At 54.6% G+C, this 25104-nt stretch overlaps 1 protein-coding gene across 4 annotated transcripts in view; it reads left to right on the plus strand.

The window, feature by feature from the left end:
• CDK18 (cyclin dependent kinase 18) overlaps window positions 1-18063 on the plus strand; it is a 30523-nt gene extending 12460 nt beyond the window's left edge. For 2 of the 4 annotated variants that reach the window (XM_049858446.1, XM_049858445.1), the window contains 15 exons: window positions 7179-7320; window positions 7529-7668; window positions 9494-9619; window positions 10491-10547; window positions 11409-11523; window positions 11730-11824; window positions 12082-12144; window positions 12852-12975; window positions 13112-13232; window positions 13957-14054; window positions 14296-14401; window positions 14547-14589; window positions 15307-15397; window positions 15653-15730; window positions 16375-18063. In XM_049858446.1, coding sequence (XP_049714403.1) covers window positions 7191-7320; window positions 7529-7668; window positions 9494-9619; window positions 10491-10547; window positions 11409-11523; window positions 11730-11824; window positions 12082-12144; window positions 12852-12975; window positions 13112-13232; window positions 13957-14054; window positions 14296-14401; window positions 14547-14589; window positions 15307-15397; window positions 15653-15730; window positions 16375-16409 — 1422 coding nt within the window. In that variant the 5' untranslated portion in view covers window positions 7179-7190 and the 3' untranslated portion in view covers window positions 16410-18063. Of the gene's footprint in view, window positions 1-7178; window positions 7321-7528; window positions 7669-9493; window positions 9620-10490; window positions 10548-11408; window positions 11524-11729; window positions 11825-12081; window positions 12145-12851; window positions 12976-13111; window positions 13233-13956; window positions 14055-14295; window positions 14402-14546; window positions 14590-15306; window positions 15398-15652; window positions 15731-16374 lie in introns of those variants that run through there. The other 2 variants (XM_049858447.1, XM_049858448.1) reach the window with 2 other exon arrangements.
• The last annotated feature ends 7041 nt before the right edge of the window (window positions 18064-25104 follow it).

Below are 25104 nucleotides of genomic sequence, written 5' to 3' on the forward strand. Positions count from 1 at the left end.
CTGTGCTTTCAGGGCTCTGCCCCCCAGGGGAGGAGCATCCAGTGGTCCTGGGGGGTCGGGAAGCTTCCTAAGGCCCGGGACACCTAAACAGCATGCAAAGAGTTTCCTGAGCAGAGCCAGTGTGGTAGGAAATGCGGAGGGCAAAGCTAGAGAGGAAGGAGGGCCTAGCCCTTGGAGGACCCTGTGTACAGGCTGGGGAACCAGTTGCTGTCAACTTGACTCCGACTTACAGTGCCCCCACATGTGTCAGAGTAGAACTGCACTCCATAGGGTTTTAAATGGCTGATTTTTTGGAAGTAGATCACCAGGCCTTTCTTCCAAGGCATGTCTGGGTGGACTTAAACCTCTAACCTTTCAGTTAGCAGCTGAGCATGTTAACTGTTTGTGCCACCCAGGGACTGTGTAGCCTGGGGAGGGAGCCATTTTTCAGGAGGAAGGCAAGGGGGCATATCATGAGCGTTTGCTGAGGGGAATCTCAAAGCCCGGAGGTTAAGGAGTGAAGCTGACCCCTCCTGCCCTCCCCACCAGTCCCCGGTTAGAACCCCTCTGAGGTGGTGGCTACTTCCCAGTTCCCTGAGTACTCTGCCAAATTCCCCTCTCTGTCTTGATGGTCTCAGGACCTCCCAGCCCCAGGGCAGGTGCTAGGTGTGGGGCCTGGCAGAGGTTGTCCAGGGGAAGGGGGCAGCAGGGTGCGCTTGTACACTCTCTACCTAGAGGCTGGGCTCCTGGGCTGGCCTGGTCTGCTCTGGGGATCTTTCTTTCCTCCTGGGACAGGGATGAGAGTAGTCACCAGGAACCCTGGGTCCCAGCCTCTGTGGCCTGCCAACCTGTGTCAGTTCATCCTGGCTCTGGCAGAGGGTGGTAAGTAGGGGACCCTGCCTCCTGGCTTTTCCCTCTCAGTCGGTAGTTGAGCCTGCCGGTCACTGACCATGCTGCCTGCTTCCCATCCCTTTGCTGTCCTGGGGTCCCCACACGCCTCACTAACCACAAGGACTCTGTGAAGGATACCTTCAATGGAGTTTATCTGGGGCCTCTTTTCTGGCACATCTTTACGTCCAAGCAAAGGAGAGAAGAGAGCTAACATTTACAGGGTGCCTTCCTTGTGCCAGACCTGTGTGGTGTTACCTCACTCAGCACCTCCACTTGGATGTCCATTGGACATCAAACACTTTAACTCGCCCCAAGCCCAACTCCTGGTCTTCCCACCAAAACCTCCACTCGCTGCGTGCCGCATCTCCACAGACAGTGCCCCATCCTTCGGTCGTTTGATGATCATGCTTGACTCTTCTCAGATATCTCATAGACAGTCCGTTTGCAAAGCCCTTTGGCTCCATCTTCAAGATATATCCAGGATCTGGCCACTTCTCACCCCCTCACTGCTCCCCACCGGTCCCAGTCACCACCGTCTCTCACCTGCATCACCAAAATAGCTTCCTGGCTAGGGTCCCCATGTCTCCCCTTGCCCACATCTGGTCTGTTCTCAACACAGCTGCCAGAGTGAGCCTGTTAAGGCTAAGTGGGGTCATGTCACTCCTCTGCTCAAGCCCTCCCTACCCCATGAGGTCCTGCACAGCCTGGCTCCTACTCCCCTCTGGCCGCTTCTCCAGCCACTCTGGCCTCTTGCTGTTCCTGGAACACACCGGGCTTGCTTCTGCCTCAGGACCTTCGCATCTCTGCTGACCCACTTGCCCAAGAGTCCACATGACTAGAGCCCTCACTTGCTTGGAATCTTCCATCAGATGTCCCCTCCTCAGGAAGGCCTTTCTGCTTGGACTCTTTCCTCAGATGTCCCCTCTTCAGGAAGGCCTTTCTGCCTGGAATCTTTCCTCAGAAGTCCTCTCCTGAGGAAGGCCTTCTTGCTTGGGTTCTTTCCTCAGGTGTCCCCTTCTCAGGAAGGCCTTTCTGCCTAGAATCTTTCCTCAGATGTCCCCTGCTGAGGAAGGCCTTCCTGCTTGGAATCTTCCCTCAGGTGCTCCCTCCTCAGGAAGGCCTTTCTGCTTGGACTCTTTCCTCAGATGTCCCCTCTTCAGGAAGGCCTTTCTGCCTGGAATCTTTCCTCAGAAGTCCTCTCCTGAGGAAGGCCTTCCTGCTTGGGTTCTTTCCTCAGGTGCTCCCTCCTCAGGAAGGCCTTTCTGCTTGGACTCTTTCCTCAGATGTCCCCTCTTCAGGAAGGCCTTTCTGCCTGGAATCTTTCCTCGGATGTCCTCTCCTGAGGAAGGCCTTCCTGCTTGGAATCTTCCCTCAGGTGTCCCCTCCTCAGGAAGGCCTTCCTGCTTGGATTCTTTCCTCAGGTGTCCCCTTCTCAGGAAGGCCTTTCTGCCTGGAATCTTTTCTCGGATGTCCCCTGCTGAGGAAGGCCTTCCTGCTTGGACTCTTCCCTCAGGTGCCCCCTCCTCAGGAAGGCCTTTCTGACCTCTTACACCCCAGCCCTCTTTCCTGCTCTATTCTTCACTGCACTTGCCACCCTCTGACGTACTGTATATTTTTCTGTTTATTTTGCTTATTGTCTGTTACCTCCCCTCACTAGAATGCGAACACCCTGAGGGTGGGCTTAACGTCTGTTTCATTCACCACTGGCTTTTCAGGACCTAAAACAGTGCCCTGGTAGCACAGCGGTTAAGCGCTTGGCTGCTAACCAAAAGGTTGGCAGTTCGAACCCACCCAGTGGCTCCACAGGAGAAAGACCTGGCAATCTGCTCCTGTAAAGATTATAGCCTAGGAAACCCTATGGGGTAGCTCTACTCTGTCACATGGGGTTGCTATGAGTTGAAAATTGACTCCATGGCACCTAACAACAAAACAGTGCCTGACGTGTAGTAGACGTTCAATGCATAATTGTTGAATGAATGACTAGGACCAAGGTCAGGAGAGATTATATAACTTAATTGAGCTCACACAGCTAGAAAGTGGCTAAGCCAGGATTTCTGCTATGACACCAAACTGCAGAGAATTTTAGAGAGCAGGTGCTAGTGGTAGTGCTGTGATTTGAACCTGGATCTGTGTGGCTTTAAGCTCAGGGTGGGAGAGGGAAGCAGCCAAGGAGTGGAGGAGGCTGGAGGAGAACACAGGAGGGGTAGGGCCGGGAGGGTTCCAGTAAGGAGAAGAAGGAAACACCATGGTCTCAAATTTGGTGTGCTTGGAAGCAACCAGGAAATTGATGTGGGATTTTGAACAAGTCCGGAGCCTCAGTGTCCTTGGGCGTAAAGCGAGAGGCTGGAATGGATGATGTGTGAGCGCCCTCCCTTCTGCCTTACTGGTCGCACAGGGGCCTGGGGCAGGTGCTCCATGTCCCACAGGTCTCCGGTGGCCTGGCTCCTCCACCAGTGCCACCCATTCTCTGGCATCAGCAGGAAGTGCTGGGCAGCTGGTGTGGGCTCAGGAGGAAGTGAGGGGTGGCTGGCGTGGGCTCAGGAGGAAGTGAGGAGCGGCTGGTGTGGGCTCAGGAGGAAGTGCTGGGCGGCTGGTGTGGGCTCAGGAGGAAGTGGCGGGTGGCTGGTGTGGGCTCAGGAGGAAGTGCTGGGCCGCTGGTATGCGCTTAGGAGGAAGTGCTGGGCTGCTGGTATGCGCTCAGGAGGAAGTGCTGGGCCGCTGGTGTGGGCTCAGGAGGAAGTGGCGGGCTGCTGGCTGAGAGCTTTACAGGCTTACCTGGGCAGTGGGGCAGGAGGGAACGCCTGGTTGGGGGTCTGCCTGCCACCCACCTTGCACCTCCTAAGGGGGACTCTGCTCCTTTAGTGCCTGCCTGCCCCGGCCAGGCCAGCATCCTTGGATGCCCATCTCCCGCTACCCCTGGCACCAGTTGCACGGGGACAGCCCCAGATGGCTCCCTGGCCTGGGGACAAAGGCCACGCTGTACCCGACCCTGGGCTGGGTCACAGTGAGCCTTTCTGTCTCCGGTTGTGGGGTGAGGGGCAGACGGCACCAAGGTGACAGGCCTTTTTTCCTGGCACCCTTTCCCCACAACCCCCCAAATCTGAGGAGCTGACTCTCCCAGGCGGAAAGTGACAGAAGGCATCTTGTGTCTTGAGCTAGGGAACAACAGAGCATTCACTGCCCAGGCTGCCCTGTCACACCCAAGACCCTGCCGGGTTCAATGCCCCGACTGTCCCCAGCAGAGAGGCATCCACTCTCTGCTGTGGCCGCCACTCCCAGCCGCCTGCTCCCTGTCACCATCAGGAAGTCCATCCCTACATCTGATCTCCATCCCGCCTGCTACAGTGACAGCCACTTCCTCTTGGCTCTCCTGGGACGTGGGTGGAGAGCAGCTGGTCCCCGTCCCTCTGCGTCCCTTGGCCCGTGATCTTGCCCCAGTCAGCTGCCCCCAGTCTCACCCTTCCTCCACTCCCTGCCCTACCTGCACTCCAGGAGCAAGCTGGTGGCTCCTTGCTTCTCACTGACTTCTAGGGAGAGCAGGTGTGATTCAGGGCCAGTTCCCCTTTGTCTCTCAGAAACTGGGGGCCCCCCCTCCCAGGAGGTTTGTAGTGAGCTCTCCTCCTCCCTCCCCCACAGTGACAGCCAGGGCAGGAAATTTATGGCCACTGCTAGTGGCCATCCTGTAAATCCCAGAGTGCAGGATGGCTTTATGTGGAAGCCCTGCTCTTAGAAGGGGGCGTGGCTGACCCCTCCTAGGCATAGCTCAGGCCCGTTACCCCTCCCTGTGCCCCCCCAAAAAAACTGGGATGCCCACTGCTGAGCCCAGGAGGCATCAGTATGTGCATACATGTACCTGTTTCCAGGTGAGAGGCATTTCCTTCCCTTCTTTGGTGAGGGGTATCTTCCACCCCACTCAGCTTACTCTCTCCCCCCACCCCCTCTCTGGCTCTGAGAGGACCCCACTTAAGCCCAGTAACCAGGAGACGGGCAATCTGGAAACCTGGGCAGAGCACCATCCATTATCTGGACCTCCGGTGGTTCTCAGCCATGACTCCGTGTCCACATCACTGGGGATGCTCTTAAAAAATGCATGCTCCCAGGCACCATCCGCAGAATCTCAGTCCTAGTATCTGAGGGGGAGGCCCAGGAATCTGGATTTTTTTTACAACACCCCCGCCCCTGGAAGTTCAGCCAAATTTGAAAACAAATTCATCTGTATAATGGGAACATCTCCGCTCTCCTGTCATGCTGTGAAGGGGTCACCCAGGTAGGGTCTGGGCCCCCTTGGGCTGGACAGAGAGTGTGAGGCAGGCTGGCTGCCTCTGAGGCTCCTGTTTCGGAGTCCTGCAGATGGCTGGCCGAGACCTCCCCCAGACTGTGGGGGAGCAGCGGAGTTGACTGCTGGCAGGAATGAGTTCAGGGATAAAGAATCAGGGAGGCTGGTGGGCTTTGCCAAGGAAACTGGAAGAGGAGCTGTCAGCTACCCTCTCAACAGCCTGGAAGGGCATCTCCAAGGACACACCACCGGACGCTGAATTCCTTGAGAATAAACTGGAAAACCAAACCAACTGCCATCGAGTTGACTCCAACTCATGGAGACCCCATGTGCGTCAGAGTAGAACCGTGCTCCACAGGGTCTTCGATGGCTGTAATCTTACGCAAGTAGATCACCAGGCCTTTCCTCTGTGGCACTGCTGCCTCTAACCTTCGGGTTAGCAGCCTAGCATGGTAACTGTTCGCATCACCCAGGGAGTTCTCCTTGAGAAGAGGGACCATGTTTTACTCTCCTCTGTAACCCCAGTGCCTAGCATAATGCCTGGCACATAGTAGGTGTTTGTTGAGCTGAGCCGAGTGAGGCAGATGGAGTTTGGCTGGCAGTGCAGGCCAGTGGCCTCTCATCTGAGGGACACCAACCTGAGTTCAGACAGACAGCCTGGCTGTACCTCATCCCTGACCTCTGGGGAGCCAGAGGGCCACAGCTTAGCTGCGTCTGGGGGCAGCCAGGAGCCTGCAGGCCAGGGAAGCCCCTTCCACCCCCGGGCTGGCTGAGGACAGAAGGATGTGATCACTGAGCAAAGCAAACTGACCCATAATCTCTTAAACCAGGAGGATCCAGGAGGGGTCTGGTTGCCTTGGCAACTGGGTGCTGGCCAGTGACAGGGCTGAGAGCATCCTCCAGCAGTGGGCTGTGCCTGGTGCATCGGCAAAAGCTAGGAGCTGGTGCATGATGGCATCCTCCCATCACAGGCTCCTGGTGCCTTGTCAACAGGCGTGGGTGGGAGCCCTTAGGAGGCCTCTTGGTCCAGCCCCACTGCAACTGAGGATGGTGGGCAGAGCAGGATGGGGGTGGCTGCAGTGGGAGCTGAGGAAACCACGGAGGGGAGGGGCATGCAGCAGGACAGCCCTGCTCTGGGTTTTCAGAGCAAGAGAGAGAAGGAAGGTCTGCAAGAAGAGGCCTTTGTACACAGCATGTCACCCCTCTCAGAGGTCAGGAGGAGCCCGCAGAGATGGGACCCCACTGGCTGGGGAAGGGGCCCTGAGGGTGAGCGGAGCAGAACCGGTGAATCCCCGCCCCCTTTTGGTCTCCTGGAGGAAGGTTCTGGAAAGGGAGAGGACACTGACATCACACTCATGTGTCCCCTTCCCTGGGGCCCTCTCTGTTTCTGGCAAACATCTCTTTCCCCTGAGACCTTCAGCTGCTCTGACCTCCCATGTTTCAGCCGTCCATTTCCTCTTTTCCTTTCTACTGGGGACCCAGGACAAGCCAGAGAGGACCCTTCCAGTGTCAGTGTCAGAGTGAAATGGGGTTTGGACCAGATCTTGTCCTAAGGTTGTGGGCCAGGCGGATGGATATTTAGCCTGCGGGCATCAGGAAGACTTCCTGGTGCTGACGTACTTAAGCTCTTACACACAAGCTGGTAGAGCTGCTGGCCTGAGGACCACGCACTCTCGTGCCCTCCCTGCCACACCAGCCCTTCCTCCAGAACTCTCCAGACCTCCAGCAGCTGAAGGGTTAACGTGGGGCCTAGTAAAGGGGAGGGAGGCCAGCGGGATCCTGTCTGCACACCTTTCTCACCATTTGCTGTACTGGTCCGTGCATATTGGGAATATCTCCCCAGAGGAAGGGACTTTTGGAGGGACAGACTCAAGGGAGGGAGAGGGTTAGGTGACAACCCTCAGGGAGTCCAGGGTTTGATGACACAGCTCTGGATCCCTGTGACAAAGCCTTGACCCGCTGAGGTTCCTAGCTTGACAAGGCCAAGGCCGCTCTGGGTCCTTCTCACCTGCTCTCACTGTTCCCATCTCAGAACCTGGGCCTGATGACCATGAACAAGGTGAAGAACTTCAAGCGCCGGTTCTCCCTGTCAGTGCCCCGCACCGAAACCATCGAGGAATCCTTGGCCGAATTCACGGAACACTTCAATCAGCTCCACAACCAGAGCAATGAGGGTTAGCGGCCTGGGGACCTTCCCTGAGCTGCCTCTCCCACCCCTGACAGTCCCCCAAAGCCCTCTTTCCTTCCCTGGCTGATGTGAGGCACCTCTGCCACTTGACCCTTGGGGGCCCCTGGTTGCTGAGGGGGAGGACAGCGTGGGGGAGTGGACTTCCCCTCTCTCCCTCAGAGGCAGGGAGGGGAGCTGATGCCTCTCCTCCTCAGACCTGCAGCTCGGTCCTCTTGGCAGAGATCTGCAGCCAGAGTCCAGTACCATCTCCCCCACAAACAGTGGGGAGGAGCCCGGGCCGCTGTCCCCTGGCACGCAGTGCCGGCAGCAGAACCAGCGCCGTTTCTCCATGGAGGTGAGGCTCCAGGCCCTGCCATGTGGGTGTGGTGGTGCACATCCACAGATGTGTGCACAGGAGGGTATTTGCCTTGGAGCCAGACTTCATGATTTCAAATCCCAGCTCTGCCATTGATTGAGCAAGTTACTTAACCTCTGTGTACCACAGTTTCCTCATCTTTAAAATGGTTACCAGGAGGATTAAATGAGTTAATATATGCAAGTGCTGAGAACATTCCAAGCACATAACAATTGAATGTTGTTAGGTGCTGTCGAGTCGGTTCCAACTCACAGCGACCCTATATACCACAGAATGAAACACTGCCCAGTCCTGCACCATACTCACAATTGTCGTTATGCTTGAGCCCATTGTTGCAGCCACTGTGTCAATCCATCTGGTTGAGGGTCTTCCTCTTTTCCGCTGACCCTCTACTTTACCAAGCATGATGTCCTTCTCAAGGGACTGGTCCCTCCTGATAGCATGTCCAAAGTATGTGAGACGTAGTCTCACCAGGCTTGCTTCTAAAGAACATTCCAGTTGTACTTCTTCCAACACAGATGTTTGTTCTTTTGGCCTCCATGGTATATTCAACGTTCTTCGCCAACACCACAATTCAAAGGCCTCAATTCTTCTTCTGTCTTCCTTATTCAGAGTCCAGCTTTCGCATGCATATGATGCGACTGAAAATACCATGGCTTGGGTCAGGCACACTTTAGTCTTCAAGGTGACATCTTTGCTCTTCCACACTTTGAAGAGGTCCTTTGCAGCATATTTACTCAATTCAATGCGTCTTTTGATTTCTTGACTGCTGCTTCCATGGCCGTTGATTGTGGATCCAAGTAAAATGAAATCCTTGACAACTTCAGTCTTTTCTCCGTTTATCACGATGTTGCTTATTGGTCCAGTTGGGAGGATTTTGATTTTCTTTATCTTGAGGTGTAATCCATACTGAAGGCTGTAGTCTTTGATCTTCATTAGTAAATGCTTCAAGCCCTCTTCACTTTCAGCAAGCAAGCTTGTGTCATCTGCATAACGCAGGTTAATGAGTCTTCCTCCAATCCTGATGCCCCGTTATTCTTCATATAGTCCAGCTTCTCGGATTATTTGCTCAGCATACAGATTGAATAGATATGATGAAAGGATACAATCCTGACGCACACCTTTCCTGACCTTAAAGCATGCAGTATCTCCTTGTTCTGTCCAAACAACTGCCTCTTGACCTATGTACAATTTCCTCATGAGCACAATTAAGTGTTCTGGAATTCCCATTCAATGACAATATTCCCACTCAACCTAACAACAAAGCCATTTAATATTATCATTATTACCCATAAAACAAAATATACAGAAAAAAAAGTTGCCATTGAGTCATTTCCAACCCACGGCGACCCCGTGTGTCAGAACAGAACTGGGCTCCATAGGGTTTTCAATGGTCGTGATCTTTTCAAAGTATATTGTCAGGCCTTTCTTCTGAGGCATCTCTAGGTGGATTTGAACCTCCAACCTTTCAGTGAGTAGCCAAATGCTTAACCACTTGTACCACCCAGGGACTGCCCATATCTATCTCTCTCTATATATATACCCACGTGTATGAAAAATGTGCTTACAGAATCACAGTGTCTGTAGGAGCCTTGTTTTATAGATGGGGATGCCGAGGCTCAGAGAGGGGACGGGAGTTCCCCAAGGTCACACAGCAGCCCCTGGGTGTTTTATGTATAGTTCTGAGCACATCTTGGAAGCAGCTGTGAGCTTGGGATCACAGCCTGTGTATGGCCCTGCCGCTGCCCAGGGTGAGAGACAAGGGTCCTGGAGCAAGCACCCTGCTTCGTCCCCATCCCTGTAGGACATCAGCAAGAGGCTGTCTCTGCCCATGGACATCCGCCTGCCCCAGGAGTTCCTGCAGAAGCTGCAGCTGGAGAGCCCAGACCTGCCCAAACCGCTCAGCCGCATTTCCCGCCGTGCTTCCCTGGTGAGTCCCACAACAGACAGGGGCCACCGGGTTGGGGAATCCTCTCCCCAGGATGGACACAGCAGTCACCTGTCCCAACTGAGGCCTGAAGCAGTTTCCAGGAAGGTTCTTGGGTCTCTGGCGCCACCTTCTGGCCACAGCAGATTCTGCTGGTCCATCCTTATTGCGCAACATCTATTCTCTAGGGTTCCACTGGGGCCGGCACTACACTCCCAGCCCACTGGTAGCCCCGGGATCTCCCCAGGGGTAAGATCAGTACACCAGCTGGCACGTGCTTCCCAGTCCTGGCTACCTGTCAGATTTGCCTGGGGGCATCTTACAAACACGGACTTCTGGGCCTCCCTCCAATTACCTGTGGAATCAGACTGTCTGAGTGGCAGGGCCCAGGGATCTGTGTTGTTGGGATTGGGTACCACTGAGCTAGAGGACGTGTGCTGATGAGAGAGACTGTCAGGAGGTGGGTTCTGAGCTAGACACAAGGTACAATGGAGAAAAGGACACAGTACCTGTCCTCAGGAGCTTGTCATCTGGGCAAGACAGACATACAGACAGGTGACTAAGGTGTGCAGCCATCCCAGGAGCCACAGCTCTGGGCTCCACACCCTCAGCTGTCACTGGAGGAAGAAGCTCAGGGCTAGGAGAGGCTCACACTCCCAAGGGCTTCTTCCTGTATCACAGGGATGAAAGGAAGAGGGGACAGGGGAAGAGTTTGTGGCCGCCCTCAGCCCTGCTAGCCTCAGCTGTTCCTTCTCCACATGGGGTCTCATTCCCCTCCTTCCCGGAGGCTGGGGGAGGCTGGGGGTCGGGGTGGTAGTGTATGCGGGGCTGGGGGACCTTCATGCTCACAAGACCCTACATCTCTCCCTCTCAGTCAGACATCGGCTTCGGGAAACTGGAAACGTATGTGAAACTGGACAAGCTGGGGGAGGTAAGAGGCTGGGTGTGTCTTCTCAGGGCAGCTGGGCAGGATGGCTGCGAGGAGGGCCAGGCCTCCCCCAGCCCTGTCCACTCTCCCCTTCACTGTCCCTGCCTGCACTGGAGGGGTACAACCTTGACCCTGCAGTCAGCCCGCCTCTGCAGGTGAGGCGACCCCAGTCTGGAGGAGGGCACGAGGGTGGAGTGGGCCACGGGCTCTGGCTGAATCCAGTCTCCTTTTCTGCAAGTACTTTTTCCTTGGTTCAAATCCCAGCTCCGCTATTTACTAGCTCTGTGGCCTTGGGCCTGTTGTATGACCTCACTTGTTCCTTGTTTCCCTCCTCTGTCAAATAGAGATGACAGTCGTCCTACCTCCTAGGGTTGTAAGGATGAAATAAGTTAATATAGCAAGTTTGTCACAGTTCCTGGGTGGTACAAAGGGTTAATGTGCTCGACTGCTCGCTGAAACTTTGGCGGTTCAAGTCCACCCAGAGGTGCCTTGGAAGGAAGTCCTGGTGATCTGCTTCTGAAAAATCAGCCTTTGAAACCCCCACGGGGAGAAGGAAGACCCGGCCCTTTCCCTCAAGGCACCTACGGCGGAGACCCCATGTAAACATAACGTGATATGACGAGAACAAGATCGGCGGTGTGACAGGGCCCAGCATCTGGGGAGGTAGACAGAGGCAGTCCGTTCTGACTGTGCCAGAGTTCGGAATGCCTTCACAGAGGAGGGGGCTTTCAGGAAGGGAGAAGAAGGGGAAGGACACCCAGGCGGAGGCTGCAGCCCAAGCCAAGGCACAGAGGGGAGAAGGCAGTGGGCAGAGGAGACCGGGACCTGAGCCAGGCCTGGGGCTGATGGCCTCCTTGTTCCCAGGGCACTTACGCCACAGTCTTCAAAGGGCGCAGCAAACTGACAGAGAACCTGGTGGCCCTGAAGGAGATCCGGTTGGAACACGAAGAGGGGGCACCCTGTACTGCCATCCGAGAGGGTACAGCACCCTAGGGTCCTGCACCTCTTGGGGGCTTCTGGGAGCACTCTGCCCCAGGGCACTGGGGAGGAGGGGTCAGTGCCTGAGCCCCGGGGGAGCCTGGGAATGGAGGGTCATTTATGGAGTAGGGAATTCTGGGGCCAATTCCAGGGAGGGTATGGGGGCATGTGGGGCCCCAGGGACCCAGGTGACCTGTCTACCTGCAGTGTCTCTGCTGAAAAACCTTAAGCACGCCAACATTGTGACCCTGCATGACCTCATCCACACGGAGCGGTCCCTCACCCTGGTGTTTGAGTACCTGGTGAGTTGAGCTGGGCAGGCAGCCTGTCCCTTTGTTGGGGGGCATCCAGGTCTGGTTCTGGAGTCAGGTTCTCCGATGCCCCGTGCAGGGGTGAGACAAGGGCTTGGGCTTGGGGACAGCTTGGAGCTAAAGGCCTGTTGCCAAGCCCCTTCCACCGCCTGTCCCACTCCTGGGCTTGGGCTCTGCCCTCTGAGGGGCTTTCTCCTCAACCTGAGTCTAGGCTCTGGCCAGGGGTCAGGATGGGCTTTTTGTTCCAGGACAGCGACCTGAAACAGTACCTGGACCACTGTGGGAACCTCATGAGCATGCACAACGTCAAGGTGAGGACCGCCGTGGGGCCCACCCGCAGGACCCCCACCCACCTTGGCACTCACCTGTCCTGAAGCCCAGCACGGGAGCCACTCTTGCCAGCAGGGCTCAGGCTGCCGTGGTTGCCCAGACCTTTCATCGCAGGTGGGAGGGAGAGGCTCTGGCCTTCAGGGAGTCCCAGGAACTGGCTGAGCGCCTTCCCCGCCTGCATGTACACACAGCCTCTGCCACCCGCGAGCTGTTGATGTAAAGCCTCCCGTCTGTCTCAGAGCATCAGTTTCCCCATCTGTCAAACGGGCTCATGAGCTACCTGCCGGGATGAAGGGAGGCTTCCAGGGAAGCTCAGGGGAATGAATGATCTCCGTGTTTATTAAAGAGTCAAGCACGTACATCTCCACTTGGGTGGGACTCTTGGCCTGCTGTACCACCCCCCTCCCCCTACAGCTCCCTGGCCATAGAGCTCTCTGGCCTCCCCCTCATGCCCTGTGCCCTCCCCCTGGATGGAATTCCTGGCGTGGGTGGGGCCCCGGATGGGCTGCAGGGTGGGCAGGAGAACCAGGTAGCTTGTCCAGGGCTGGTGGTGACTTCTTCCCGCCCCCCACCCTGCCCCCACCCTCAGTCCCAGCCATGAGACCAAGGCTCAGGGTCTCAGAGGCTCAGGGTCCCAGAGGGGACGCAGTTCCACCATTCATTGCTCACCTCTTTCTTCCCCTCCCAGGTTTTCATGTTCCAGCTGCTTCGGGGCCTCGCCTACTGCCACCGCCGCAAGATCCTGCATCGGGACCTGAAACCCCAGAACCTGCTCATCAACGAGAGGGGGGAGCTGAAGCTGGCCGACTTTGGTGAGGGCTGAGAGCCCGCCAGGGCTGGAGTGGGGGCCTGACACAGCTGGGCACACAGTCTCCTCAGAGTGTGGGAGCAAGGGGGCTGAGCCAGCAGCACCTGTGGTCAGAGGTTCCGTGGCACATCTGTCCCCAGGACTGGCCCGGGCCAAGTCAGTGCCCACAAAGACCTACTCTAATGAGGTGGTGACCCTGTGGTACCGGCCTCCCGATGTGCTGCTGGGCTCCACGGAGTACTCCACCCCCATCGATATGTGGTAAGTGGCCGCCACGTGGGCAAGGGGAAGGTGTGGTCTGGCCACACCTCTGGACTCCTTTTTGCTGTCCCATGGGCCTCTGGGAAGAACTACCTAACCTCCTTTGACTAAAAACCATGTGGATATTTAAAAATTAGCTGTGAGATAGATTGGGGTTTCCCGACACTAACTAGGCAGATGCTCCAAGGGAGGGTGTGCTTTTCATGTGTTGCCCCGGGGGCATGTGGGGTTACCAGAGGGTCCGGGGGCCTCAGGGTAAATGTGGGAGTCCTCCCCAAGCACCAGTTCCACTGATAGTTTTGTGAGGGATGCGTTATTATTATATTAAATTAAAAAACACACGCAGTTTGTGGTAGGATGAGAAGTCAGCCCCAGTTTAAACCCCAAACAGTTTCCAATAAAGGGCCCCGTGTCCTGCACCCCGAGGTTTCCTGGAGAGTGGGTTTATGTATGTATCCGTTCCAGTGGCGGTGCGCAGTGGAAAATGTAGCCGCAGGGCGTGAAGAACTGCCCTGTGGGTGCCAGCCATGCAGACCCAGACCTCCCAGAGCCCAGGGAAGCCCCCACGTAGAGGCTGTGGTGGGGCTGGGCTGGGCTGGGCTGAGAGCTGCCATCATACCACCTCACCTGTGGTCGCACCTCCTAGTACGCTGGTGGTGCAGCTCTAGGAGGAGGGTACGAGGAGGCCCAGCCTGACACCACTCCTGCTTGTCGCTCCCCACAGGGGCGTGGGCTGTATCCTCTACGAGATGGCCACAGGGAGGCCCCTCTTCCCAGGCTCCACCGTCAAGGAGGAGCTGCACCTGATCTTCCGCCTACTTGGTCAGTCTCCTGCCGCTCCCTCCTCTCACCACCAGGGGGCGCCAGAACTCTGTCTAGCCCTCGCCTGCGAAGGGTCTGGGAAGAGTGGCTCAGGCCGGCTCTGGACAGGACCGGGGACTCCTGTGGCCTTGCCCTATCTCTCCCCGCTGTCCCCCTCCCCGCCTCCTACATTGCACCCCCTCCAGGTCGGCCTGGTCCTGTCCCCTGACCCACACCCTCCCATCCACTCTCCTACCTACAGGGACTCCTACAGAAGAGACGTGGCCAGGTGTGACAGCGCTCTCAGAGTTCCGAACCTACAACTTTCCCCAATACCCTCCCCAGCCGCTCATCAGCCACGCTCCCAGGTACCATCAGCCACGTTCCCAGGTGGCCCGTTTCCCACACCACCCCTCGTGATTCTGGTCCTGCTTTTCCCTCCGGGAGGGGGCTGCACCTTGGCACTCCCCACCCCCATACAAGCAGGCCTGTGTCAGCTCCCTCCTCTTGCAGGTTGGACACTGATGGCATCAGCCTCCTCACCAGCCTCCTCCTGGTGAGTGTCCACCCAGTGGGGCCCAGGGACAGGCAACCAAGGGGAGCTGAAACCCCAGGGTCCCACCCTGGGCCCTATGCCCCACTTCATGGTCTCATGCTCCTAGTCTTTGGAGCATCCCCCCCCCCACCCATGCTCCCCTACCCCCAGGACCCAAGCGGAGTGCTTATCTCCCTACACAGGCTTCAGCTCTTCTTGAACTCAAAGCCTGTCAAACCCTTTCATAGCTGTGGGGCTCTGGGCCAGTTCCATGTCCTTTCCATGCCTCCATTTCCTCAACGTGAAACAGAATTTCTAATGCATATTTCATAAGATCGTTGTAAGGATAAGCTAAGATCCTGGAGCACACTGAGCGTGGGGCCTATCTTGAAGTCAGCACGCACTAAAGAGTAGTTGCTGCTATTAAATATTAATAGCACTGACATCAGTGTTAACGATCACGGTTGCTTTAACATCTCTATTTCCATCCCAAGAGCATGTCACTCTCCCCAAGTCCCATTTCTGATTCCTCCTGGCATCTGGAGCCCCGGGAGTCTGGGCCCTAAGACTGCCTGGGGTTGGATTGGAGGAGGGGCACTGACAGCAGACCCCAAGACTTCTCAGGTGAAACTCAGGCCCCTCCTGTCTTGGTGATCTAACAGCTCGGGAGTAGCACTGCCCAGAAGGGTCGCCATGGTCCCCCAGCCAGGGCTCAATAGCCTGTTTTGTGCCTTTCAGTATGAATCCAAGTGTCGTATGTCAGCAGAGGGGGCCCTGAGCCATGCCTACTTCCGGTCTCTGGGCGAGCGTGTGCACCAGCTGGAAGACAGTAAGTGGGACCAACGCAAGGGTGTGGCTGGTGTGGGCAATAGAGCCCCGGTGAGGAGGCCAGGCCCTTGGGCTTCCCCTCCTCTGGTTCTCATTTGTAAATAAGTGGATATGAGATGCTGGCCTGAAGGGCTCAGTAAGGTTCCCTGTCGGGATGCTCCCAGCTCCACGCACTCAGTGGGTATGGGAGCAGCAGGTTCCCCGAGGATAGCCCCCACCCCCACTTTCCCCTGCCTTTCTTCTCTCCCCACCCCAGCTGCCTCCATCTTCTCCCTGAAGGAGATCCAACTCCAGAAGGACCCAGGCTACCGGGGCCTGGCCTTCCATCAGCCAGGTAGGGGCATGTGCGTCCCCTGCCCGCTCCTGAGTAGAGGAGGTCAGAAGGAAATGCCTCCTGGGATCCCATGGGCACTGGTGCCCACGGAGCAGAGAGACCCCAGAGCTGGGGCCCAGCAGCCCTTCCTGTGATGGGAATCAGCAGGGCTCCCCACCCTGGCCTCCCTCCAGGGCCTGTGGGGAAAGGGCTGCTTTCCCTGTCTCCTGCCAGGCTTCCTCCTCCTGCCTCCCTCTCCTCAGCACCGACAGAGCGCTGCCTCTGAAGGTGGCCCTGATAAAGGTGCTCTCTCTGCAAACCCTGGGCTCCCTTAACAGCTGCACCCTGGGAGAACTGTCCTTTGTCTCTGGAACCCTGATTGCCCGAGATGACAAGTGCTAAAACACCCTTTGACATTGATACTATCAGGGCTCCCATTTCACAGTCTGAAAAACTGAGGCTCTGAGGGACTGAGTCACAATTTCACCAAGTGAGGAAGTGGCAGAGATGGGATTCAAGCCCAGGACTGGCTCCAGAGTGCCAGCCCTTGCCTTCTCTCCGAGAGTAACTGCTGTGGGTGAAAGTCGTCACTCCCGATTTTGGCACCCCCCACCCTGGCCCAGGCTCCTTCCTGCAGCCCCACCTTTCCCCCCTCTGCTCCCCAGGACGAGGGAAGGGCCGGCGGCAGAGCATCTTCTGAGCTGAGCACCCTGCTGCAGCCGAGGGGTGAGAGGTTACACCAAGCACAGAAGGAGAATGGGGCCTGCGCCCCCTCAGAGGACTCACCTCGGAGGACTGAGCAATAAGGGCTGACAGCTGCCCAGAAGGCAGCGTGGCAGCCCTGCTGGCCACATGCCTCCCTGTTACTTTCGCCTGGGCACCAACCCCTCTGTCACACTCACTGGGGCTGGGCACGAGTGCTTCCCTGGCAGGAGGTGAGGGGTGGCTTCGGACCCTTTCCCACCCTGAAGTGCTTAGGCACCAGCGTGGGGCCCACACAGAGAATGCAGGTGCCAGGCTGAGCACCGTGCCTGGACAGGGGCCACCGTGCCTCCCCTCCTTCATCACCTTCTTCCCCTCTGAGAGCAAAGGGACATGGCACCTCTTATGGGGTCCCCGAATCCTGGTGCCGATGTGTGTGCCAAATCCCACCCTCCACCTGAGGGGCTGGTGTCCCCAAACACCAGAAGAAATGGTAGCCCCATACCTCTTCTCATCATCCCCACCTGCTCCCCCTGCCCGCAACTCATCAGAGCCCTCAAACACCCTCAGGCTTGAACCAAGGCTGGGTGGCACTGGAATGATGACAGACGCCCAGGTGGACCCAGTGGTGGCCCGATCCTGCCAGCTGCACTCACAGTCCCCATCCTATCCCCCCAGTCTGAATGGAATTGCCTTAAGTCAGGAAGTGGTAGAGAGTTCCCTGCCCTTGAAGCTTTGACCGAGCTCCTACATGCCCCCCTTCCTGAGGGTGACTCCTGCTTATCACCCCTGAGCTCTGATAAGCCAGCCCTGGCCCCCAGATATGCAGTGTCACCCTGACGCAGGTGACAGGCCGCCTCACCTGCCTTGGCCCCTTAAGACTGGCGCAGCCTCCCCCACCGCCCGTTCTTTGTCCCCATGGGCCTGTCCTTGCTCCACCTGAGGCTGGCACAAGCCCCCCTCTCTCCAGGGACGGTCACGAGAAGGGGAGCAATCACAGGCCTGGGTGCCAGTGCCACAGTCTGAGGCGCGGGGGCGGGGATGGGAGCAGCTTCAGTCCTGAGAGCCTGGGCACAGGGCTGGGAGGCTGAGATGCCACGCCCCCGAAAAAGGCACCCCTCAGCACCCCCTACCCCGCAAGCCTATTGTGCCCCAAGGTCTCCTCAGTGCTTGGCTGAATCTTGAGTGGTGAAGGCCAAGGGGAGGCCAGGCCCTGCCTTTCCACACAAGCCTCCTGCCCGCCCAGCCTCCTCAGCCTGAGGAGGCCCCGCAGCCCCTCTGCTTCTCCTTCCCTCCCCCACTGTACTGTGAATGTCCCATGACTCAGCACAAAGACAGATAATATATTTAATTTGTGTTGCACAGAAGGAGCAAGCAGCCTCTTGTGGAAAAGCTGACTTGACAGATTGATGCCAAAGATGGAGGGGCCGGGGCCCTCTCCAGGCCTAAAGAGTGTGGGTGGGGCTGGCTCCCATATATGTATATAAAGTTGAGACAGAGTTTGATTTGTGTGTGTCTCTGAGCCCACCCTAGGCTGTGGGAGGGTGGTCTGTACCCTCCCTGATGTCTTCTGGATCTGCTGAGTTCAGAGCCAGAGGAAAGCTGTCAGCCTGGAGGCGGCTGGGTGGTGGTGGAGGTGGAGAGAGTGCAGCCTGGCCCTCTGTGCTCTGCGTCCGGGTCTTGTCTCGCCAGGAGGGGGAAGAGGGGAGGTCTGGGGTTCTAGCTGCTGCTGCTTCTCCCTGCGCCCTGCGTCCCCTTCAGCCAAATGGCTCTCAGTCTTACTGGGAGGATTTTAAAAAGGCCAAAGCCAGGGCAGCAGGCCTGGGGTACCAAAAAACAAAACAAAACAAAAAAAACCATGCTGCTGCTGATTCTGACTCGTGGCAACCCCGCGTATGTCAGAGAAGAACTGTGCTCCATGGCTGATTTTTTTTAAAGTAGATTGCCAGGCTCTGCTTCGAGGCTCCTCTGGGTAGACTTGAACCTACAACCTTTCAGCTAGCAGCTGAGTACATTAAACCATTTACACTACCCAACCTCATTGTAATTCTGGCCCAGCATTTAATTTGTGTTGGTGGTGGTACCGTGGAGTCATTTCCAACTCATAACAACCCTATGTACAACAGAACAAAACACTGCCCAGTCCTGCACCATCCTCACAATCGTCATGTTCGAGCCCATTGTTGCAGCCACTGTGTCTGTCCATCTTCTTGAGCGTCTTCCTCTTTCCCTGACCCTCTACTTTCCCTAGCATGATGTCCTTCTCCAGGAACTGGTCCCTCCTGAAAACATATCGAAAGTCTGTGAGACAAAGTCTTGCCATCCACACTTCTAAGGAGCTTTCTAGCTATACTTCTTCCAAGACAAATTTGTTCATTCTTTTGGCAGTTCATGGTATATTCAATATTCTTCACGAACACCATAATTCAATGGTGTCACTTCTCCAAGATCTTCCTTATTCATTGTCCAGCTTTCACATGCATATGAGGTGATTGGAAATACCATGGCTTGGGTCAGGCGCACCTCAGTCCTCAAAGTGACATCTTTGCTTTTCAAAATTTTAAAGAAGTCTTTAGCAGCAAATTTACCCAATGCAGTGCATCATTTGATTTCCTGACTGCTGCTTCCACGGGTGTTGATTGTGGATCCAAATAAAATTAAATCCTTGTCAACTTCAGTCTTTTCTCCGTTTATCATGATGTTGGTTATTGGTCCAGTTGTGAGAATTTTTGTTTTATGTTGAGGTGTGTAATCCATACTGTCTTTGATCTTCATCAGTAACTGCCTCAAGTCCTCTTCACTTTCAGCAAACAAGGTTGTGTCATCTGCATATCGCAGATTGTTAACGAGTCTTCCTTCAATACTGATGCCCCATTCTTCTTGTAGTTCAGCTTCTTGGATTATTTGCTCAGCATACAGATTGAATAAGTATGGTGAAAGGATACAACCCTGATGCACACCCTTCCTGACTTTAAATCACGCAGTATCCACTTGTTCTGTTCAAATGACTGCCTCTTGGTCTATGTACAGGTATCACTTGAGCACAATTAAGTGTTCTGGAATTCCCATTCTTTGCAATGTTATCCATAATTTGTTATGATCTACACAGTCAAGTGGTTTTGCATAGTCAATAAGACACAGGTAAACATCTTTCTGGTATTCTCTGCTTTCAGCCAGGATCCATCTGACGTCAGCAAGGATATCCCTCATCCCACATCCTCTTCTGAATCCAGCTTGAATTTCTGGCAGCTCCCTGTCAATGTACTGCTGCAACCATTTTTGAATTATCTTAAGCAAAAATTTACTTGTGCGTAATATCAATGATAGTTGATAATTTCCGCAAACCTTTCTACCATGAGTGACCCTGCTGGTATGTGAAATACCGGTGACAGAGCTTCCAGCATCACAGCAACACACAAGCCACCACAGTATGACAAACTGACAGACAAGTGGTGGATTTAATTCCTACAAACCTTGAATTCACTCCCTTCTGCTCCCCAAACCACCTACACCTTGGTGTCGTCCACAGCGCACTGCCTCTCACATGCATCTCCCAACATTCTCAAGCCTGCTCTGTTTTCCAACTCAACGTCCAGGTTTGTCACCCTTGTGGCAACATCTCCTGGCCCTTACCTGTCCAGTGGTCTCATTTCTGGCCTTAATAACTTTCTAGTTTGCTAGGGATGGCTGCTTTCTGGCGGAGGAAGCTAATGTTAAGAGATCGAGTGATGTTTCCCCAGGCCATATTAGAAGTAAGGGGCTTGATTCTCAGCCCAGCACCAATTCCACCAGGCTGGACCCCTCACCTTTGCAGGCAGGCAGACACCCAACTGTGGGACAGTGACTCCAGTGAGCAATCAGTGCTTGGGAGAGGAGGGCCCAGAGATGCACTGGTGCAAATTGGTGCCTTTTAAGCTGAGTTTGGAAGGAGACAGGCAGGGCCTAACCTTTATTAAGCTCCCTAGTGTGTTCCAGGCACTGTGCTTGGAGCATCGTCTCATTGAATCCTCACAGCAACGCCATTTTTCCCCATTTTGCGGATGAGATAAACAAGGCTTCCAGAGGCTAAATGACTTGCCTGGGACACACAGCAAATTAGAGCCCCAGTTCTGTCTGTCACCCCAGCCCTTGACCTTCAAGGAAGAAAAGGAGTACATAGAGAAGCGAGAAGTGTAGCCTGTGCAGAGCCCCGGAGCCAGGGAAACAAGCCATGTGGCAGGACCTGCGGGCGAACTCCCAGCCACCGTCACTGAGGTAGGGTGGCCCGCCAGCTTGCAGGGGCTCCTGGGCAGCTGTTCTGAGTCCTGTGTGAGGGCACACGTCTTGGGATGGAGCTTCTGAGGTCTGTGTGGAGCATAAAACTACTCAGCCTGTGCCCTGGAACACTGTTGGGCAGGGGCCTGCTGGACTGGCACCACCAGGCCCTGTGTGGAGTCGTATTGTTTTTATAACAAAGGATCATGAGGCCAGAGGCTTAAGCAACAGAAATGTACCATCTCACAGTTCTGGAGGCTAGAAGTCTGAAACCAGGGAGCCAGCAGGACCATGCCCTCTGAAGGCTTTGAGGAAGATTCTGTTCTATGCCTTCGTAGATTCTGGTGCTGCCAGCCACCCTTGGCGTTCCTTGGCATCACTCAAATCTCTGCTTTGGTCGTCACATGGCGTCCTCCCTGTGTGTCTGTGTCTCCTTATAAGGACACCAGTGATACCGGGTTAAGGCCACCCTACAGACCTCATCTTAATTTGATTGAACTGCAAAGACCCTATTCCCAAATTAGGTCACATTCACAGGAACGGGGTTAAGACTTCAGCATATATTTGGGGGGGACACAATTCAACCAGTAACAGTGCTCAAGGGCTTTCAGTGGAAATATGGCGGCTCTGGAGAAGGAAGCTGGATTTGGGAGCACAGAGAGGTTGAATGACTGGTTATGAGCTGCCAGAGCAGGGCTGCAGAAGCTGCCACCAGGCTCCCTCGTCACCAGACAGCCATAACACAGGGCCATCTCCTGGACCGTCTGCTTCCTGGGTACCCCCCACAATGCCTACCTTATGCCTTGTGTGTGGCTCCACCAGCAGCAGCCTGCCCCATCCTGCTGGAATCCCCGGGCAGAAGCTCCCCTTAGCTTTTCCCCTCTGGCTTCACTTGCTGTCTCCTCCTGGGACAGGTCAGGATTGTCGAGGCCCACTGGCCTTTCCCTCCCTGCTCGCTTTGCTGGGCCACTTGTGGAGGAGCCCTGCGGCTGCCATCCAAGAAGCCCCATCTGAGGACAGCTGAAGGGGTGGGGTGGCAGCTCCCATGAGTGCCTGTCCCGCATCAGCTCCCACCCTAGTGGCACCTGGGGTTCTCCCCTGCCTCCACCCTTCCTGTGGGCTCCCTCCCTCTGCTCTCTGCGTCCAGTGGCCAAGGCAGCTGGCAACCACCAGGCTACCACTCCTTTACTCCTGCTTGGTGACCAAGCCCTCCATGTGATAGACTATTGCCAGACTTCCTTCCCCCTTTTTGGAAACTGGTGGCATAGTGGTTAAGTGCTACAGCTGCTAACCAAAAGGTCGGCAGTTCAAATATACCAGGTGCTCCTTGGAAACTCTATGGGGCAGCTCTACTCTGTCCTATTGGGTTACTATGAGTCAGAATTGGCTCGATGGCAATGGTTTTTTGTTTTTAATGGGTTTAAGCAGCTCAGCCCCTTGGGCCATCTTTTCCACCTCCACCTCTGCTCTGGCCCCCGCTTCCAGTCTGGACTCTACGGCACGCCCTTGTGTCTCCAGGGCAAATCCTCAGCACCATGAATTGCTCACAGCCTCCGTGCCTCGCCCTGTGCTGGGCGCCAGGAAACTGAGATGAACGGCACTCCACCCTGCCTTCCAGGAGCTCCGCCCTGCTGGCCCAGATGGCCATTCTTGCGGCAAACTCCTCAAGCACATACTGTGTGCCAGGCACTGTGCTAGGCACAGCGCATCCAGCAGCGAACAAGACAGACAAGCCCCTCCTCTCACAGAGCTTCCATTCCAGCGGTGGGAGGGAGATAGCCCCGTTGCCATGGGGTCAATTCTGACTCATAGCTGCCCTATAGGGTTTCCAAGGAGCAGTTGGTGGATTTGGACTGCCGACCTTTTGGTTAGCAGCCATAGCTCGCCATAGCTCTTAAACACTGTGCCACCAGGGCTGCAGGAGGGAGATATTACCCAAGTAAACACACACCACATCAAGGGATCAGGAATGCGACAAGGCAAAATAAAGCAGGGTGCTGGCCTGGGAGGGGCCTACGTGGATACCCAGGGACACAGTAGCCAGTAGAGTCCCCAGAGGGATTGTGCTTGAGGAAAAGCAAAGAGGAGCCAGAACAGAGGGGCAGAAAGGGCAGAGCACATAGAGCCAACCGTGGATGGCACAAACTATCAAAGCGCTTGGCTGCTAACCAAAAGGTCGCAGGTTTAAGTTCCGAGAGGCACCTCGGAAGAAAGGCCCGGGATATCTAGTTTTGAAAAATCAGCCACTGAAAACCCTGGAGCGCACTTCTACTCTGACACACATGGGGTTGCCACAAGTCGGAGTCAATGCAACGGTACCTCGTTTTTTGGGGATCTCTGTAGAAGTGGTTGAGTGGCAATCGACTCAATGGCAATGGTTGGTTGGTTTTTAGAGGCAGTTGTACAACACGGTGAATTTGCCAAATGCCACTGAAGCATACACTTTAAAATAATTAATTTTGTTATGGGAATTTAATATCGATTTTTTTTTAATGCAATTGACAAAAAAAGGAAAGAAAGAAAAAGTGCTGATGCTCAGCTTGGCTCTGTTAAGTCAGAGTTCATGGTCGTGGGCCCAGGCATCAGTATTTTTCTATTTAAGTTACCCAGCTGATATTTTGGGGAGTAGCATCTGGGATCTTAGAAGCTTGTGAGCAGCCATCTAAGATACTCTACTGGCTCCACCCCATCTGGAGCAAAGGAGAATGAAGAAAACCAAAGACACGGGGAAAGATTAGTCCAAAGGACTAATGGACCACAACCACCACAGCCTCCACCAGACTGAGTCCAGCACAACTAGATGGTGCCCAGCTACCACCATCGACTGCTCTGACAGGGACCACAACAGAGGGTCCCAGACAGAACAGGAGGAAAATGTAGAGCAAGATTCAAACTCACATACACACAGACAAAAAAAGACCAGACTTACTCGTCTGACAGAGACTGGAGAAACTCCGAGATTATGGTCCCCAGACACCCCTTTAACTCAGTACTGAAGTCATTCCTGAGGTCCATACTTCAGCTAAAGATTAGACAGGCCCATAAAACAAACAATAACACATGTAGTTCAACTATATATGAAACTAAAAGGGCACACCAGCCCAGGGGCAAGGACGAGAAGGCAGGAGCAGACAGGAAAGCTGGACAAATGAAAATGGGGAGCCCAAGGTCCAGAAGGGGAGAGTGTTGGCACGTGGCACCATTGGCAACCAATGTCACAAAACAATATGTGTATTGATTGTTTAATGAGAAACTAATTTGCTCTGTAAACCTTCACCAAAAGCACAATTAAAAAAACAACAAAGTCCCCCAGGTGACCTTAATGTAGCGCCAGGGCTGAGAAGCATGTTAGGGGCTCTAGATTTTATTCTGTGATGGGAAGGCACCAACCTCTTTTTTTTTTTTTTTTTAATTATGCTTTAAGTAGAAGTTTACAAATCAAGTCAGTCTCTCATACAAAAAGTTATACCCATCTTGCTATGTATTCCTAGCTGCTCTCCTCCTAATGAGACAGCACTCTCCTCCCCTCAACCCTGTTATCCCCATGTCCATTCAACCAGCTTCTGTCCCTCTCTGCCTTCTCATCTCGCCACCAGACGGGAGTTGCCCACATAGTCTCATGTGTCTACTTGAGCCAAGAAGCTCACTCCTCACCAGAATCATCTTCCATCCCATAGTCCAGTCCAATCCCTCTCTGGAAAGTTGGCTTTGGGAACGGTTCCAATCTTGGGCTAACAAAGGGTCCGGGGACCATGACATCTAGGGTCTCTCCAGTCTCAGTCAGACCATTAAGTCTGGTCTTTTTAAGAGAATTTGAGATCTGCATCCCACTGCTCTCCTGCTCCATCAGGGACTCTCTGTCGTGTTCCCTGTCAGGGCAGTCATCGGTTGTAGCCGGGCATCATCTAGTTCTTCGGACTCAGGCTGATGTAGTCTCTGGTTTATGTGGTCCTTTCTGTTTCTTGGGCTCATCTTTATCATATGTCTTTGGTGTTCTTTATTTTCCTTTGGTCCAGGTGGGTTGAGACCAATTGAAGCACTTTAGATGGCTCCTTGCTAGCATTTAAGACCCTAGACGCCTCTCACCAAAGAGGGATGCAGAATGTTTTCTTAATACATTTTGTTATGCCAATTGACCTAGATGTCTGCTGAAACCATGGTCCCCAGACCCCTGTCCCTGCTACTTTGGCCTTAGAAGCTTTTGGTTGTATTCAGGAAACTTCTTTGCTTTTGGTTTAGTCCAGTTGTGCTGACTTCCCCTGTATTGTGTGTTGTCCTGTGCTACACCTAAAATAATTCTTGTCTATTTTTTTTTTTACTATCTAGTTAGTAAATACCTCTCTCCCTCCCTCCCCACCCTTGTAACCGTCAAAGAGTATTTTCTTCTCTGTTTAAACTTTTTCTAGAGTTCTTATAATAGTGGTCTCATATAATATTTT

The sequence above is a fragment of the Elephas maximus genome, chromosome 18 (genome assembly GCF_024166365.1).
Source record: "Elephas maximus indicus isolate mEleMax1 chromosome 18, mEleMax1 primary haplotype, whole genome shotgun sequence".
Taxonomy (NCBI): domain Eukaryota; kingdom Metazoa; phylum Chordata; class Mammalia; order Proboscidea; family Elephantidae; genus Elephas; species Elephas maximus.